The sequence below is a fragment of the Nothobranchius furzeri genome, chromosome 2, assembly GCF_043380555.1.
Source record: "Nothobranchius furzeri strain GRZ-AD chromosome 2, NfurGRZ-RIMD1, whole genome shotgun sequence".
Lineage (NCBI taxonomy): Eukaryota > Metazoa > Chordata > Actinopteri > Cyprinodontiformes > Nothobranchiidae > Nothobranchius > Nothobranchius furzeri.
The window spans coordinates 99,518,311-99,532,758 of record NC_091742.1 but is presented as its reverse complement, the minus strand read 5'-3'; the positions used below and the strand labels follow the sequence as shown (position 1 = coordinate 99,532,758).

The 14,448-nt window shown below is 41.5% G+C and overlaps 1 protein-coding gene across 5 annotated transcripts in view; it reads left to right on the top strand.

Moving 5' to 3' along the window:
• Positions 1 to 10,876, top strand: part of LOC107373172 (zinc finger protein 235) — a 49,061-nt gene extending 38,185 nt beyond the window's left edge. Inside the window, exons 5-7 of one of the 5 annotated variants that reach the window (XM_070548486.1) lie at positions 71 to 6,447; positions 7,613 to 7,697; positions 7,766 to 10,876. In XM_070548486.1, coding sequence (XP_070404587.1) covers positions 6,394 to 6,447; positions 7,613 to 7,697; positions 7,766 to 9,624 — 1,998 coding nt within the window. In that variant the 5' untranslated portion in view covers positions 71 to 6,393 and the 3' untranslated portion in view covers positions 9,625 to 10,876. Of the gene's footprint in view, positions 1 to 62; positions 6,448 to 7,612 lie in introns of those variants that run through there. The other 4 variants (XM_070548489.1, XM_054737580.2, XM_015941339.3 and 1 more) reach the window with 4 other exon arrangements.
• The last annotated feature ends 3,572 nt before the right edge of the window (positions 10,877 to 14,448 follow it).

Sequence of the window (14,448 nt, the reverse complement as noted above, 5' to 3'; positions counted from 1 at the left end):
GCCTTGAGATGCTAGTAAAAATAATGTAGCCAGTGCTAATGTTACTGTTCTTCTCCTCTGAGGAACACAGAACGCTCAGATGTTGGAGCTTCACGTCACCTACTGAGGAGCACCAGTAAAGAGACGGCGTCTGGACCAGACCAAAGTGAGTGATGACACTTTAGCCCTACACCTCAGCCTCTAGGAGCCACCCTCATCATCATTAACTCATTCACTGCCATTGGCGACAAAAGTTGTCATTTTAAAAGGAACCCAGGTTACAAAACTCTGTGCTTCTTAAAAGATAAATGTTAGTATCAGTTATATTAAAATGGTGTAAAAACCTTCTTGATGTCTTAATCTTTATAAAATTAGTAAAAATGGTTTAACTCGTAGGTCGCCATTGTTGTTAGCGTCGCACTGCACTCTGGGTAGTGACGTCATATGGTTGTACCTCGGTTGCACCGGCGGCTTTGGGACCCTGTAGTGACTGTTGAGCGACATCAACACGTCATCTGTTCAGCCTTTTCACTTTGAACCAGAGCGAAACATTAATGATGACATCACTGACCATGTGTCACAACACGAGCATCAACATGAAGAGCAAGAAGGGCGGGATGAAGCGAGAGCAGGACAGAACCGGTGGCGCGTGTGCAGCAAATGCGTCTCCGTGGTAACCGAGAGGGAGAGAGCTCACATTTGTGTCAGCAGTGCTAGCATCCAGAACTGTCGTGTGCTTCATAGATGATTAGGATGTTCAGTGAAACCACTTTAATCATTGTTGCAGATATTATATATGTGGACAACACTGAGTTGCTACACTTACTGCTTGTTTTACTGACGGGAGAGGTGAATGTTCAGCTTCATCCGTGACGAGTGGCGTGTCCGATGGTTGGCTGAACGTGAACGAAGCAGCCGGAGTGGGTTGTCAGCTCAGGACAGCGTCTCTCGTCCCTTCGAGGGTGTTTAGGCTCCTTGTGTGGAAAAATGGTCGCTAAAGCATTTAGTTTCCACCTTCTCTTATACCCAGCCGCTCTGGTGAGCTCTTTAAGTAGTCATGGTCGACTATAAGCCTCAAACGCATCAGGAGGAAAATGTTGGGAACACAGCCGCGGATCTTTGGGAAGTTGTGTCCGTCCACAGGCATCTTCCCTCTGCTGTCTCCTCTTGTTGCCAGTGGAAAAGCTGTAAACACGCATCACTCTCCTTGTTGCCCTCTGACTGGAAATTACATCCAAAAGCAGCACAATGCGGCATTTTACTTAGTAATTAATACGGTGAGAGCGTAAACAAACACCAGCGTCAATAGCTGTTCTTCCAAGAGCAACCAATATACGTCATCGCCCCCAGAGTGCAAACATGGCGTCCTACGTAAGTCAACAAATGTAATAAATATTAGATTTATAAATAAACAGCAATATTTTGTGTGTTTCTAGCAACATAGTTTGGTACAACAGAAAACTTGTGGCTTATCAGGGCACACACGTCCTCATAGCCGGTGTTTGTAACGCCCAGGCCCAATGCCCCCTGACGCTACTGGTTACTGACGTGGACGAAGTTTTACATGCGTTTAAAGAACTCGCAGCTTGAATGTGCTGTTAACATGTTTATTGCTTTGTAAGTGTCCATGATTCAGTTACACAGGCACAATTTTATTTCTATATGTTTACCTGCCCCTGATTGTCCGTGCGTTTGTGATCACTCAGCCACCCAGTCCTCGCCACGCAGTAGAAACTGCTTGTGCCCTGTGTCAGCAACACCTGGCACTGATCTCTCCCAGATTAAATAAGCGGGAGTGGCTACCTCTCAGGCCCTGGTCCTGTCATTTGGCTTAGGAAAAATACAAATCAGACAATACACTAATGGCTCCTACAGCCAGAGTTCCTTTTAAATCCAACCGTTCACTGCCAATTTGCATTTTTTTTACTGTGTGGGCATCGGAATGAGCCCCCGCACCGTGAGAACAAACGTCCCAGCTCTAAAGCCAATTTTCATCTGCGTATGTCTAGGGATGGGTACCTTTGACATTTGAATCGATTCGGTACTAATTCCCGGTACCTACGAATCGATACCGGTACTTAACGGTACCAATTTTCGATACTTTTGAGTGTTTATTATTTTAATTCTCTTTTATAATTAAATATATATTTTTCTCAATTTATAACCATAATTGATAAATATCACGATAAATAACATTAACATCGTCCTTGTAGTTTTATAAGCTGATAATTAAACTGAAGCAAACATCTTTACTGTGAACTAAATTTACTGTGTATCTTCATTCCTTTTGCCATCTTTTTTCAATTGATTTTTCCTACTGGGAAGTCAGAATTTCCGAGGAGAAAGCGAACGCACCATTATCTGATAACAATGGTGGCATAGGAAGCTAACATACCAAGCTACGTTATCTTAAAACGATGATGCCTCACACTTAAATCGTTGTCACTGGTTTCGTCTTCACCCAATCACCCGTCGTATTTAGTAAAGTGAAGCCAAACTTTAGTGCGCGTTCATGTTCTTCTAGTCGGAATTTCGGAGCTCCGAGGGGAAAGCGAACGCACCATTAGTGAAACGGAAGCTAAAAAATCAAGCTAACGTTATCTTACATTTTATTTACCTACCGGAGCAGATTAAGATGAGGATGTCTCACTTAGATCGTTGTCGCTGGTTTCATCATCACCCAGTTACCCATCACATTTAGTGAAGTGGACCCAAGCTTTAGCGTTCGTTCTGTCTACCATGCTGCTCTGTTTACAACTCGCTCACAGCGACCGATGACACAACGCTCTTGCGCATGCGCAGCTGTCTAGGCAAGTTCTCGTTGTGAAGGACGGGTACCGAAACGAGGCACCGTTTCAAATGAAGTGTATCGGTGCTCGGTCGGTACTGTGGAATTCGGTCGGTACCTCAAAAAGTACCGAATTCGATACCCATCCCTACGTACGTCACACGTCACGTGATCAGGAAGCAGAAATCCATGTGTTAGGAGATCGTTTTGGGCCGCTGCTGTTAACAAAATGAGGCGCGAACCTCTGCTGATCACAATTCAACAACGGATTATGAAAGAACTGATAACGCTCGAAACACGTGGATTCTTCCTGATGTAAGAGGTGAGTCTCCTCTTTATTTTGGTTTTTTGACATCGACATCATCATAGTGCGCAACGTTCTGTGACTCTTAAAAAAAACAGTAAAAACACTGAAAAACACTGGCAGCGAAGGGCTTTACCGATCAGGAAACGGCTGGCAGTGAATGAGTTAAGAACACCACATCTCATGAAAAGAAGAAATCACTGACCCCGTATATCAAATCAAATTGTGATAATCGACTCTAATTCTTGAGAATTGGAATCGAATCAATTCTTGAAATTTGAATTGATGGAATAGAATAGACTTTATTTCACAGTGGAGAAATGTGCTTGTTACAGCTGCACCAACACTTGAAAGAATAATTAGAAGAATAAATAGTAGCAAAGGTACATGTATGTACTTGAGCTGTACGATTTTGACCAAAACTCAAATTCAAAGATACTTTATTAATCCCAGAGGGAACACATGACAAGAATTGGTAACTGTGGTCATTCGCAACCCTGAGTCGCGCTACCTTAATATAGATCAGAGGGTTACATGAGGATTGGTTCAGGTAGAGGGGAAAAAAAGGCACTTCAGAGTAACCCTCCACCAGGAGGGCAGCTTTACTCTGCAAAAAAAAAAAAAAAAAAAAAAAAAACCACCTCAGACAGATATGCAACAGACTTCAGACATCACACAACATAAGTGTCCACTAGGTGGGCTGGTGGGTCTGGGACTATCCACGCTTCGGTTCCTGCAGCCACTACAAGCAGCGCATGTCACCTCAGTCTGAAAAGGGGGAGGAGCATTGAAGGTTGGAGGGTTGCAGTGACCCTGGAACGATTCGGCGGCCTTCCTGCAGTTCCGCCCAGGCTGGGATAGGAGACAGAGATGAGTTGCCATAGCGACGGCACATTCCACATATCTTCTGAGGGGGGAGTTTTCGTTGGAGCCTTGCAGGCTCAAAGGCACCAGATTCCAATTAGAAATTGTTATGGGGCCAGACAGAGATAATTTCATCTCTGTCTTACAGTTTGTTGGTCCTCAGCCTCTCAAAATCCCAGTAATGGACATTAATCCATCCCAATCCATGCCGATTCGTCCACTCTATCCTTGATGGCATCCATCTTTTGTGCCAATGAATGAATCTTGGCCAAATTTCCAAGCTTACGATTCATCTTGACAATTATGTGAGTCTGTGATTTCACAGCACGGTGCAAACCATCTCTAAACTCTGGGAGCAGGCCAATATTCCTCAACAGCTTGTTAATTTTCCGGTAAGCCAGGAAGCCTCAAGGCCAGTGAGCAGGAAACCTGACACCAACACCACCAATATCCTCACGTCTTCAGAGTCCTCCACAGACAGCTGAGTTAAACAGATCAAGTTCCACTGTTTCCAGGAGTCCATGACATGTCCAACTGGGTCTGTCCCGGTGGGGCATCCGGGAACCTCTTGTCCCATTCTCATCAATGAAAAAATTTTATCAATCGCGTTGTGACCAACTGACGAGGTCCATTTTAGTGATTTCAGTTTCCAGTTTCCAGAAAAAATGCACCCAGCACACAGAGACAAAGGGCCTTGAGGATAAGATATGGAGGAGAGGAGGAAAAAAGCGTCTGCACCCTCGGAGAGCCGGAAGAAGAATAATAATCATGATTATTTTTGGTCAATATTGTAATCATCATCATCATTCATCCTATCTCGTAAAACATGTTTTTATTGCACCCATTGCAAACAATGTTGCTACATTTTTCAGTGAAAAATGAAACTTTAGAATAGATTATAAATAATGCTAAACCGCTTAAAAACTCCATACTTTAATATGTGAAAGTGCTAGCTAAATATGTTATTGCAGAGAGCAATCTCAAAGTGCAACAGAAAGAGTTACAGCTTATACAGAAAAGACCTGCGTAGAGTTTGACGCCTCCTGCGTAGGGTTCGTAGCCTCCTGCGTAAGATTCGTGGCCACCTCCTGCTACTTGTTGCTTATTTGTTTGTGGAGCTGGTGGTGAGAGGCAGCTGATAATCAGGGGTTCATCTGGGGATAAATCTGGGTGTCGTGGGGGTAATGAATAAAAAGGGTCAATTTTCACCATCAAATTGACACGGTAACCTTTCATACACACCAGAGCTGCAAAGTCGAGGTTACACCAGCTGGAGGATTCAGACGCACTGATCAATCTTTTGCTCACTTATTGTTCTTCAACGCAGACATGAATAAACTGCCAAGGTCTCCCACAAAAACCTTATCTCTGCTTAAAGTCACACTGCTGGATTCCTCACTCTGAATAAAAGTGAATCCGCACGAATCCTACAAGGCTTTTACAACTTATGATATAAATGATCACATGTGATGAATGAACAAGATGTTTACATCAAATGTTTGAATAACCTGTGCTTAAATCAATGAAAATGAAATTAATTTTGTTCTTACAATGATCCATTTATATCACTAATCACTGTGTTTGATTTAACAAGTTAATCATTATCTACACTCTTACACATCTTCATAAGATCCAAGTTAAGGTTAAGGTTCACCTCACATAACGTTTAAAGATTCTTTATTCACACAATTAAGAATCTTGTATCTGAAGGAAGGCGTGGCTTTCTGAGGAATGTTTTGGTAAAGCCTTCCAGACATGGCACCTTCTGATTTGCCAGAATGGCCGGAAGTCATAACATTGTGGTTTATTAAAACAAGAATTACTTCCCGATTAATTCGGTTTCCAGCTGACTCCCGATTCAGCCAAATCGGGAAAGAAGCCTCTTTTGAAACAATCTCCTTTGACCTTAAGTCAAAACCCTTCTGCGACGCTGCAAGTGATTACAGACACAACAGCTCTTTCAGAGCTACTTCAACTCTGACATCCACCTTGGACACCCAACCTGCAGACCCCAGGTTGCATCTCATGGCCGGGGAAGCTGGACTCAGAGGAAGCTTCTAATCTCTTGAGTATCGTGGTTTTGACGTCCGGTGACCTCACCACTCTGACCGCAACCCTCCACACCGCCGGGAGCAACTCATACAATGGTATTGTAAGCCTGCATACTGGTGTCTGATGAGGTTTATATCAATAAATAACTCTTGTTTACAAAAACAACAAATTCTTTTACACCCAGCATTCACAATTGTAGTACATGAAGGGATGGACATGGTCAGAAACAATGCTAAGGTAGCCTGTGGCATTTAAACCATGCCCAGTTTGCACTAACTGGCCTAAAGTGTGCCAAGAAAACCTCCCCTACACCGTTACACCTCCACCACCAGCCTGCATGATGGATCCATGTTCTCATTCCATTCACGCCAAATTCTGACTCCACCATCTGAATGTCACAGCAGAAATGGAGACTCATCAGCCCAGGCAACATTTTCCAGTCTTCAACTGTCCAGTTTTGGTGAGCTGGTGCAAACTGTAGCCTCTTTTTCCTATTTGTAGTGGAGATGACTGATACCCGGTGGGGTCTTCAGGTGTTGTAACCCATCCGCCTCAAGGTTGTGCGTGTTGTGGCTTCACAAATACTTTGCTGCATTCCTCGGTTACGAGTGGTTATTTCAGTCAAAGTTACTCTTCTATCAGCTTGAATCAGTCGGCCCATTCTCCTCTGACTTCTAGCATCAACAAGGCATTTGGCCCACAGGACTGCCGCATACTGGATGTTTTTCCCTTTTCACACCATTCTTTGTAAACCCTAGAAATGGTTGTGGGTGAAAATCCCAGTAACTGAGCAGATTGTGAAATACTCAGACCGGCCCGTCTGGCACCAACAACCATGCCACGCTCAGATTAGCTTAAATCACCTTTCTTTCCCATTCTGACCTTCAGTTTGGAGTTCAGGAGATGGTGTTGACCAGGACCACGCCCCTAAATGCAGGGTGGTAGAGACGTATGGAGACGGTCGTTCTGAGACATGAGACTGTGTGTTTTTGGCGAACATTAATGCAGGAGTGTGTAAAACAGCTTATGTTTAATTAAAATTAAATAAAATATTTATTTAACTTGACATAAATTGTAATGCTTGACTGTTGTGCTACAGCCATGGGAGGAACATTTTGGGTCCCAGCCAGATTCTCTGCTTCCCTGCTGCTCTCTCCATCATCATGCTGCTCCTTGCTCTGCCTCTCCACTTGTCTCTCCTTCACTCACCTCCTCCACTTCAGCCTACTTGTCTAATATATTAGCCACATGTTAGATTCCCTTCAGTCACCAATAGGAACGTTGGGAATATCACACGTATCACGGTACAGATCACTCAGAGGGAACTGGGTCACGATAAAGAACAATGAGCATCTTCATCTAACGTTACCTCAACATCTTCCTCGGCTTCCTTCCTCTTCTTCTGAAAATGCGAGCAGAAATGAGTCTCGGTGGGAACATGACCCGACATGAAGCTGTACGCTGTTACCGATCTGGAATTACGCATTAACGACAGACCACATTGACTACGTTACTGTTCACATGTAGCAGCGTGCGTTAGCATGAAGCTGGTTTTCACAGGTCTGAACTAAAAATGCCTTCTTCTAACGTAAGGTTCCTTTCTTCCACCTTTTCTCTCCCTGTAGTTTTCTTTAACTCGTGAGAGCAGCGCACCGCACAGAAGCCGGCTCCTTCGCACACGGGGAAAAACGGCAGTACTGGTTTTTCAAAGTAAAATAAATTTTAAAGTTTTGTTATATTTAAATTCATTTTAAACTGTGATAATTCATTCTCTGTAGTTTTGTGTCAGTTTAAGGAAGAAGGAAGAGCTCCTGAAGAACTGAGGCCTCCTTTGAACCAGAAGGACATGGAGCCCCTCAACATGAAGCAGGAAGAGGAGGAGCAGCTTGATGAGATTAAAACTGATGCCACCAACATTTCATTCTCTGCAGTTTCTCATCAGGTTAAGGAAGAAGGAAGAGAAGTTCTGTTGTCACAGTTTGATCAGAACCAACCTAAAGACAGAGATCTTCCAACCAGCAGCACCACTGACCAGATGAAAGCAGAAAGTGGTAGAGAGGACTGTGGAGGACCAGAAACTACCAGGAATCCAGATCTAAATCTTTATGAATATGATTCTAACTCTTCAGAGACTGAAGTCAGCAATGATGAAGATGATGACCAGGATGGCAACGATTCTGACTGTCAACTGAAACTCTTGTCAGATTCTGAGCCAAACACCAAAGATCATAACAAAGACTGGAAGGAGAGCAGGTCTTCTAAATCACATGTTAAGGCTGTCAAATCTTTCAGCTGCCCAGAGTGTGGTGAACAGTTTCTCCATGAGCGGTCTCTCCAGAAACACATGAGAGTGACAAGTCATTCAGGACTGAAGTCTTCAAGCTGTTGTGTTGATAAGAAACGTGTTAGAGTGAAGCAAAATGTAGACTCTAGCAGGAAAGTTCAGACAAAACTAAAATCATTTAGTTGTGACAACTGTGGAAAAAGTTTCAGCTGCATATCATATTTAAACATTCACATGAGAATTCACACAGGAGAGAAGCCTTTTGCTTGTGAGCTCTGTGAAAAAAGATTTAGTGATAAGTCAAATTTAAACAGTCACATGAGAGTCCACACAGGACAGAAGCCTTTTGCTTGTGAGCTCTGCGGACAAAGATTCACACACAAGGGAACTTTACACAGACACATGAGAGTCCACACAGGACAGAAGCCATTTGCTTGTGAGCTCTGCGGACAAAGATTTAGTCATAAGACAAGTTTAAACAGTCACATGAGAGTCCACACAGGAGAAAGGCCTTTTGCCTGTAAGCTCTGTGGAAAAAAGTTTAGTCACAAGACGCATTTTAACAGACACACTAGAGTCCACACAGTACAGAAGCCTTTTGCTTGTGAGCTCTGTGGACAAAGATTTACCCAAAAGGAAACTTTAGACACTCACATGAGAGTCCACACAGGACAGAAGCCTTTTGCTTGTGAGCTCTGCGGACAAAGATTTACTCAAAAGTCAAGTTTAAACTTTCACATGAGAGTCCACACAGGAGAGAAGCCTTTTGCTTGTGAGCTCTGCGGACAAAGATTTAGTCATAAGACAAGTTTAAACTGTCACATGAGAGTCCACACAGGACAGAAACCTTTTGCCTGTGAGCTCTGTGAAAAAAGATTTAGTGTAAAGTCAAGTTTTAACAGTCACATGAGAGTTCATACGGGACAGAAGCCTTTTGCCTGTGAGCTCTGCGGACAAAGATTTAGTCATAAGACCAGTTTAGACACTCACATGAGAGTCCATACAGGACAGAAGCCTTTTGCTTGTGAGCTCTGTGGACAAAGATTCACACGCAAGGGAAATTTAGACACTCACATGAGAGTCCATACAGGAGAGAAGCCATTTGCCTGTGACTTATGTGAAAAAAGATTTAGTGTAAAGTCAAGTTTAACCTTTCACATGAGAGTCCATACGGGACAGAAGCCTTTTGCCTGTGAGCTCTGTGGACAAAGATTTACCCAAAAGGGAAACTTAGACACTCACATTAGAGTCCACACAGGACAGAAGCCTTTTGCTTGTGAGCTCTGTGGACAAAGATTTAGCTATAAGACAACTTTAAACAATCACATGAGAGTCCACACAGGACAGAATTAATGAACATAAATAAAATATATATTTTGGGACTTCTAAGGGTGTTGAATGAAATGTGCTACTGATCTGGAAGCTTTTTTAACTAAAATGAAAGGCAGCAGTTTTATTAAATGTTGTGTTTTTGGAGAAGAAAAGGTTGAAAATGAAATTTTTGTTTGCCACTAAAGTGTTTTATTAAATCTCTTTGTTCACTATTCAGTTTGTTGTTCGCTGTTTCTGGAGTTTAAACGTAAATGCTGATGTTTTGCAAAGTGAGAAGGCTCGCCATCAAAGTCACCAGATTAATCCACTCGTGTAATTATCTGTCATGCAAATAAACCTGATCAAAAAGTAATACCTAAATTATCCATATTGTTTGACATCCAAATACAATTGGAAACTCGGATTCACAGTTAGCAAAAGTATAAATTTGGTTTTCTCAAAAATCATACTTTACAGTATTTCATTTTTAATTAGTTTTTTTAAGTAAATATTGCTTTCGCGTGTCCTTGATTGCATTACCTAACTTATTCCATATTTCAACTCCATATATAGAGACAAAGCACTCCTTTATAATTATTCTGTGCTTAGGTATTGTAAATAATTCATGTCCTTTTAGTTCATATTTACTGTCTTTTTATAAATCTAAGTAAATTTTTAGGAAGGGTTTTTTTGTTTGCATTATACATTTAGAAATATTGTAGTCCACTAGGTTTAATGTTTTTACTTCTTGTAATGATTCTTATTGCTTTTTTTTTTTGCAACATATAGATAGAATTTGTATAAGTTTTATATGTTGTGCCCCAGATTTCTATACAATAGTTCAAATGTGGTGCAATAAGTGAATTATGTAAAAAATGTAGGGAGCTATCATCCAGTGACCATTTTACTCTATGTAGCATTGCAATTGTTTTAGCTATTTTAGTTTTCACATTGTTTATATGTGGCTTCCAAGATACATTTTCATCGATTATAACTCCCAAAATCTTTACTTCTTTTACCCTTTTAGTAAAAAAATGGAATGCACAATATCAACTTCCGGGGTTCCTTTTTAAAATGTTTTTCTTTTTTTTATATTCTCCCTGTGATTGATTGATTTTCAACTGTTAGTTCTAGGAATTTTGTTGTTTTTCCTTTTTATCTTTTATCTCTGTTCTACATGACTGTCTACGCCGGTTTAATTAACTAACATTTTTAGTGTACAGCGCCTTGTTTGGTTGTAATGCCTTGTTGAATGCGCTTTATAAATAAAATGGTATGGTATTAATATCATCTATATTTAATAGACTTGTATCATTTTAGTTACTTTTACTAAATATAATGAAACATGATTTATCAGTGTTTAATGAGTTTATTCCCATCAAGCCATAATTTTATTTTTTTCATCTCACCTTGTACTGTTTCTACCATCTGTTTGATTTTATCTCCTGCATAATAAAAGGTAGTGTCGTCTGCAAATAGAATACATTTGAATATATTTGATATAGAGGTAATATCATTTATATACATAATAAATAGTTTCGGACCCATTACTGACCCTTGTGGTACCCCACAAGTAATATCACGTAGATTTGATTTAATGTCATTTATTTGTACATATTGTTTCCTGTCCTTCAAATAACTTGTTAACCATTTTAGAGCCATTGCTTTGATACCATGTTTACTACGTTTTTTTTTTATGACGAATGTCATGATCTACTGTATCAAACGCTTTTTTTAAATGAATAAAAATACTTATGAAATGGTTCTTTTTGTCAGTGGCTTCTGATATTTCTTTTTTTTTTTTTTTTACCGTGTCCTGTCTGGCTGTGAAGCAAGCAGAATTGATGTCTGAATGCTGGTAACAAGCCTTACAGATTTACTCTCAGGTGGAGCATCAAAACGTCTGCTTTTAATGTCACGCCTGATACTTAAAACTTTATTGTTTTTGAATGCTTTGTAATTCCGACCAGACACGGAGACAGAGGTGAAAGACAAAGGAAAAGACAAAAGGTGGGGAGAGGGGGGAAGGGGGTGGGGGGTTCCACAAAAATTAACAATAATTAACAAGTCTGCTTCTAGACCTGCAGAAAGAGAAAGAATAGGGCAGATGTGGAAATTAACGAATTACATTTACTTACGTTACTGTAATTGAGTAGCTTTTTTGTATATTTATACTTTTTAAGTCGTTTTTAAAAGCTGTACTTTTACTTGAGTAAGTTTTTAAAAAAGAATTGTAATTCGCTACATTTTAAATCATATCTGTTACTGAGTAAAAATAAATTATAGGCTTAATAAATTAAAAATGTTACGTGTAGCAGCGTTGGAACAGAAAGAGACGCCTGCATGAGCGCCGCGTCTAAACCGTGTGTGTCTGTGGGGGGGGGGGGTGTACACTTTTGCTCAAAGACATCAGTTCAGTTCCTCAACTCGCTGTTTACCTCCTCTCTCCCTCCTCTCCTGTGGGTTGGATCCCGCACCTTCGCGCACCGGTGTGACGTCATCAGAATTCTGCTCGGTTCGGTAGCCGGACTCGGTTCCGTGTTTGAAACGTGTTTCTCTACCGCTCCGCATGGCAGCAGCAAAATAACGTTTAGCGCTCATAACAAGCGGATTATCAGCGCTTTGCTCATAAAACAGAAGACCTGCAGGCCTCTGTGAGTTAAAACATCCTGATACTGTTCAGGTGTAAACATTGTGCTCCATCCCTGTGTTTGAACTCAGAAGATGCTTCTTGATGCCACAGATATGTGATGATTTAGCTTGTTTCTTTATTTTACTCCAGAATAAGAGATTAAATTATTACTGAAGCAGTTCAGTGTAGTTAAATTAGTCATTCACAAGTTTCTAACATGCTGCAGTGTGTGTGTGTGTGTGTGGGCGCGTGCATGTGTGTGTGTGTGTGTTACACATATAGGACTGCATGAGACAGCGTGGCTTCATCAAATCAATGCATCTTATATCTTGGCTGCAGTAATGGCTCAGGAAAATTACTTCTATTTCATAAATAATGACGTCTTAATAGTATCTTCAATAATGTTTTATCTTTGGTCTGGGGGGGGGGGGGGGTAACTTATCATGATACAAGCCTTTTAAAACATGTTAAAGTGTTACAAGAGGAGATGAATGCATGAATTTAAAGTTCATGTTTGGAGACCAACCTTCACAGTTTGGAGGCTCACGCTGGTGAGGAGACACCGTTAGTTCTAGTAACACCTGGGCTCCCAAGGCCTGTTCTGATAGGATGGACGTTACGGGACCCTTAAGGATTCCAGTTGGATGATTGGAGGATTATTTAGGAGGAATGGAATGAACAAACTGATTTCAGTGGTGAAGGGTTAAATGAGTGAGTGAACCCACTACCAAGGATGAACTCTGCTAGCTTTAAACATCAGCTGCTCTAAATAAGCATGAAGGTCAGAGAGGAGCTCTAGGATGGACACGGATAAAGGAACTGTAATGTAGAGGTAAAGTAGGGCAGGACCAACGTTAGCAGCTGTCATACGGTCCATCTGACATGTTTGACTGCATTAGGCTTGTTATGTGACAGGTTAGAGCACAGTCTCATGTTAGAGTTTAGTCATGAGAACATTGAGATACCTCACATGCTGATGGCGTCTAAAAATTAACTTTTTCTTTTGTTCAAAATAAAGAATAATTTTAATCACAATTGAAACTTACCATCCTAGAAAAATCTCGTCCAATCAATGTGAACGTCCTGTTCTCACTGATTGGATAGAAATCCCTCCTTCAAGCTGTGCGTGTTTGAGTGTGTGTGTGTGTGTGTGTGTGCGTGCGTGCGTGCGTGCGTGCGCACACACGAGCGAATTGTGAACTGGCGTTGTGATTTAGCACTACTTACCCCGGCTTTCCACAGCAGCCGTCAGCAGCACATTACTGCAGCAGCACATCATAGCTGCTGATAGGAACCGCTGTGGTCAACAGAACCTTTTCCACCGGAGCCGTCAGCAGCGCGAGTCGGCCGCGTCTCAGGAGCAGCATGTGGCGGCCTTTACACGACGGTTCTATTTTCTGCGTGCGACACCTCTGAAATGGGTCAAGTTCAACATTTTTGGGGAAGGAAAGACAGGAAATCGGACGCGGAAATGGAGAGAAGCTCCCGAGATTTTCTGAATAAAGAAACGTACTGCCTTCCGTTTGCTTTACTTTTAAGAAAAGTTACTAACTGTGCGTCCCCGTGAGGAGTTATCACCTAGCTAGCAGTCTCCTTTGTTTTTCAGGTCCGTATTGGCGATTATACAATGGACAGAACATAAAACACAAACCTTTTGGAGCCATGTTGTAGTTTTCTCCTGCTTGTTGCTGTGTTTACTGACGAAGTCACTCGTGTGACTTCGTGCTCGGTCGGTGACAGCTGCTCCCCTGCTGCTTCGCGTCTCGTGGGAAGGGCCAGGCAGCAGCTTACGCGAGCAAGATGTGCTGCTGCAGTAACGTGCTGCTGACGGCTGCTGTGGAAACCCGGGGTCAGATGTAGCCATCCTTACGCTGAAAAAAATGTAACTAAGTAACTTTTACTTTGAGTACATTTTGCTTGCAATACTTTTTACTTTTAATTGAGTAAAAATTTAGGCAAGTACTTTTACTTGTAATTGAGTAAAAACTTATCAAAGTATTGGTACTCGTACTTAAGTAGGAAATTTTTGTACTCTTTCCACCTCTGGAATAGGGAAAAAGTGGGACACACAACAATACATCAGGAGCAAGCTATCACTGTGTCAACCTGATGGTGAAATATAAAATCAACATTGTTTAACTGAACAATCGCACGATGATAAATCACAGTGCATTTAGTGGCAACGACAGCCTTAAGACCTGTGTTGAACGTGCCCAAGCCCATACTTTTGAGTG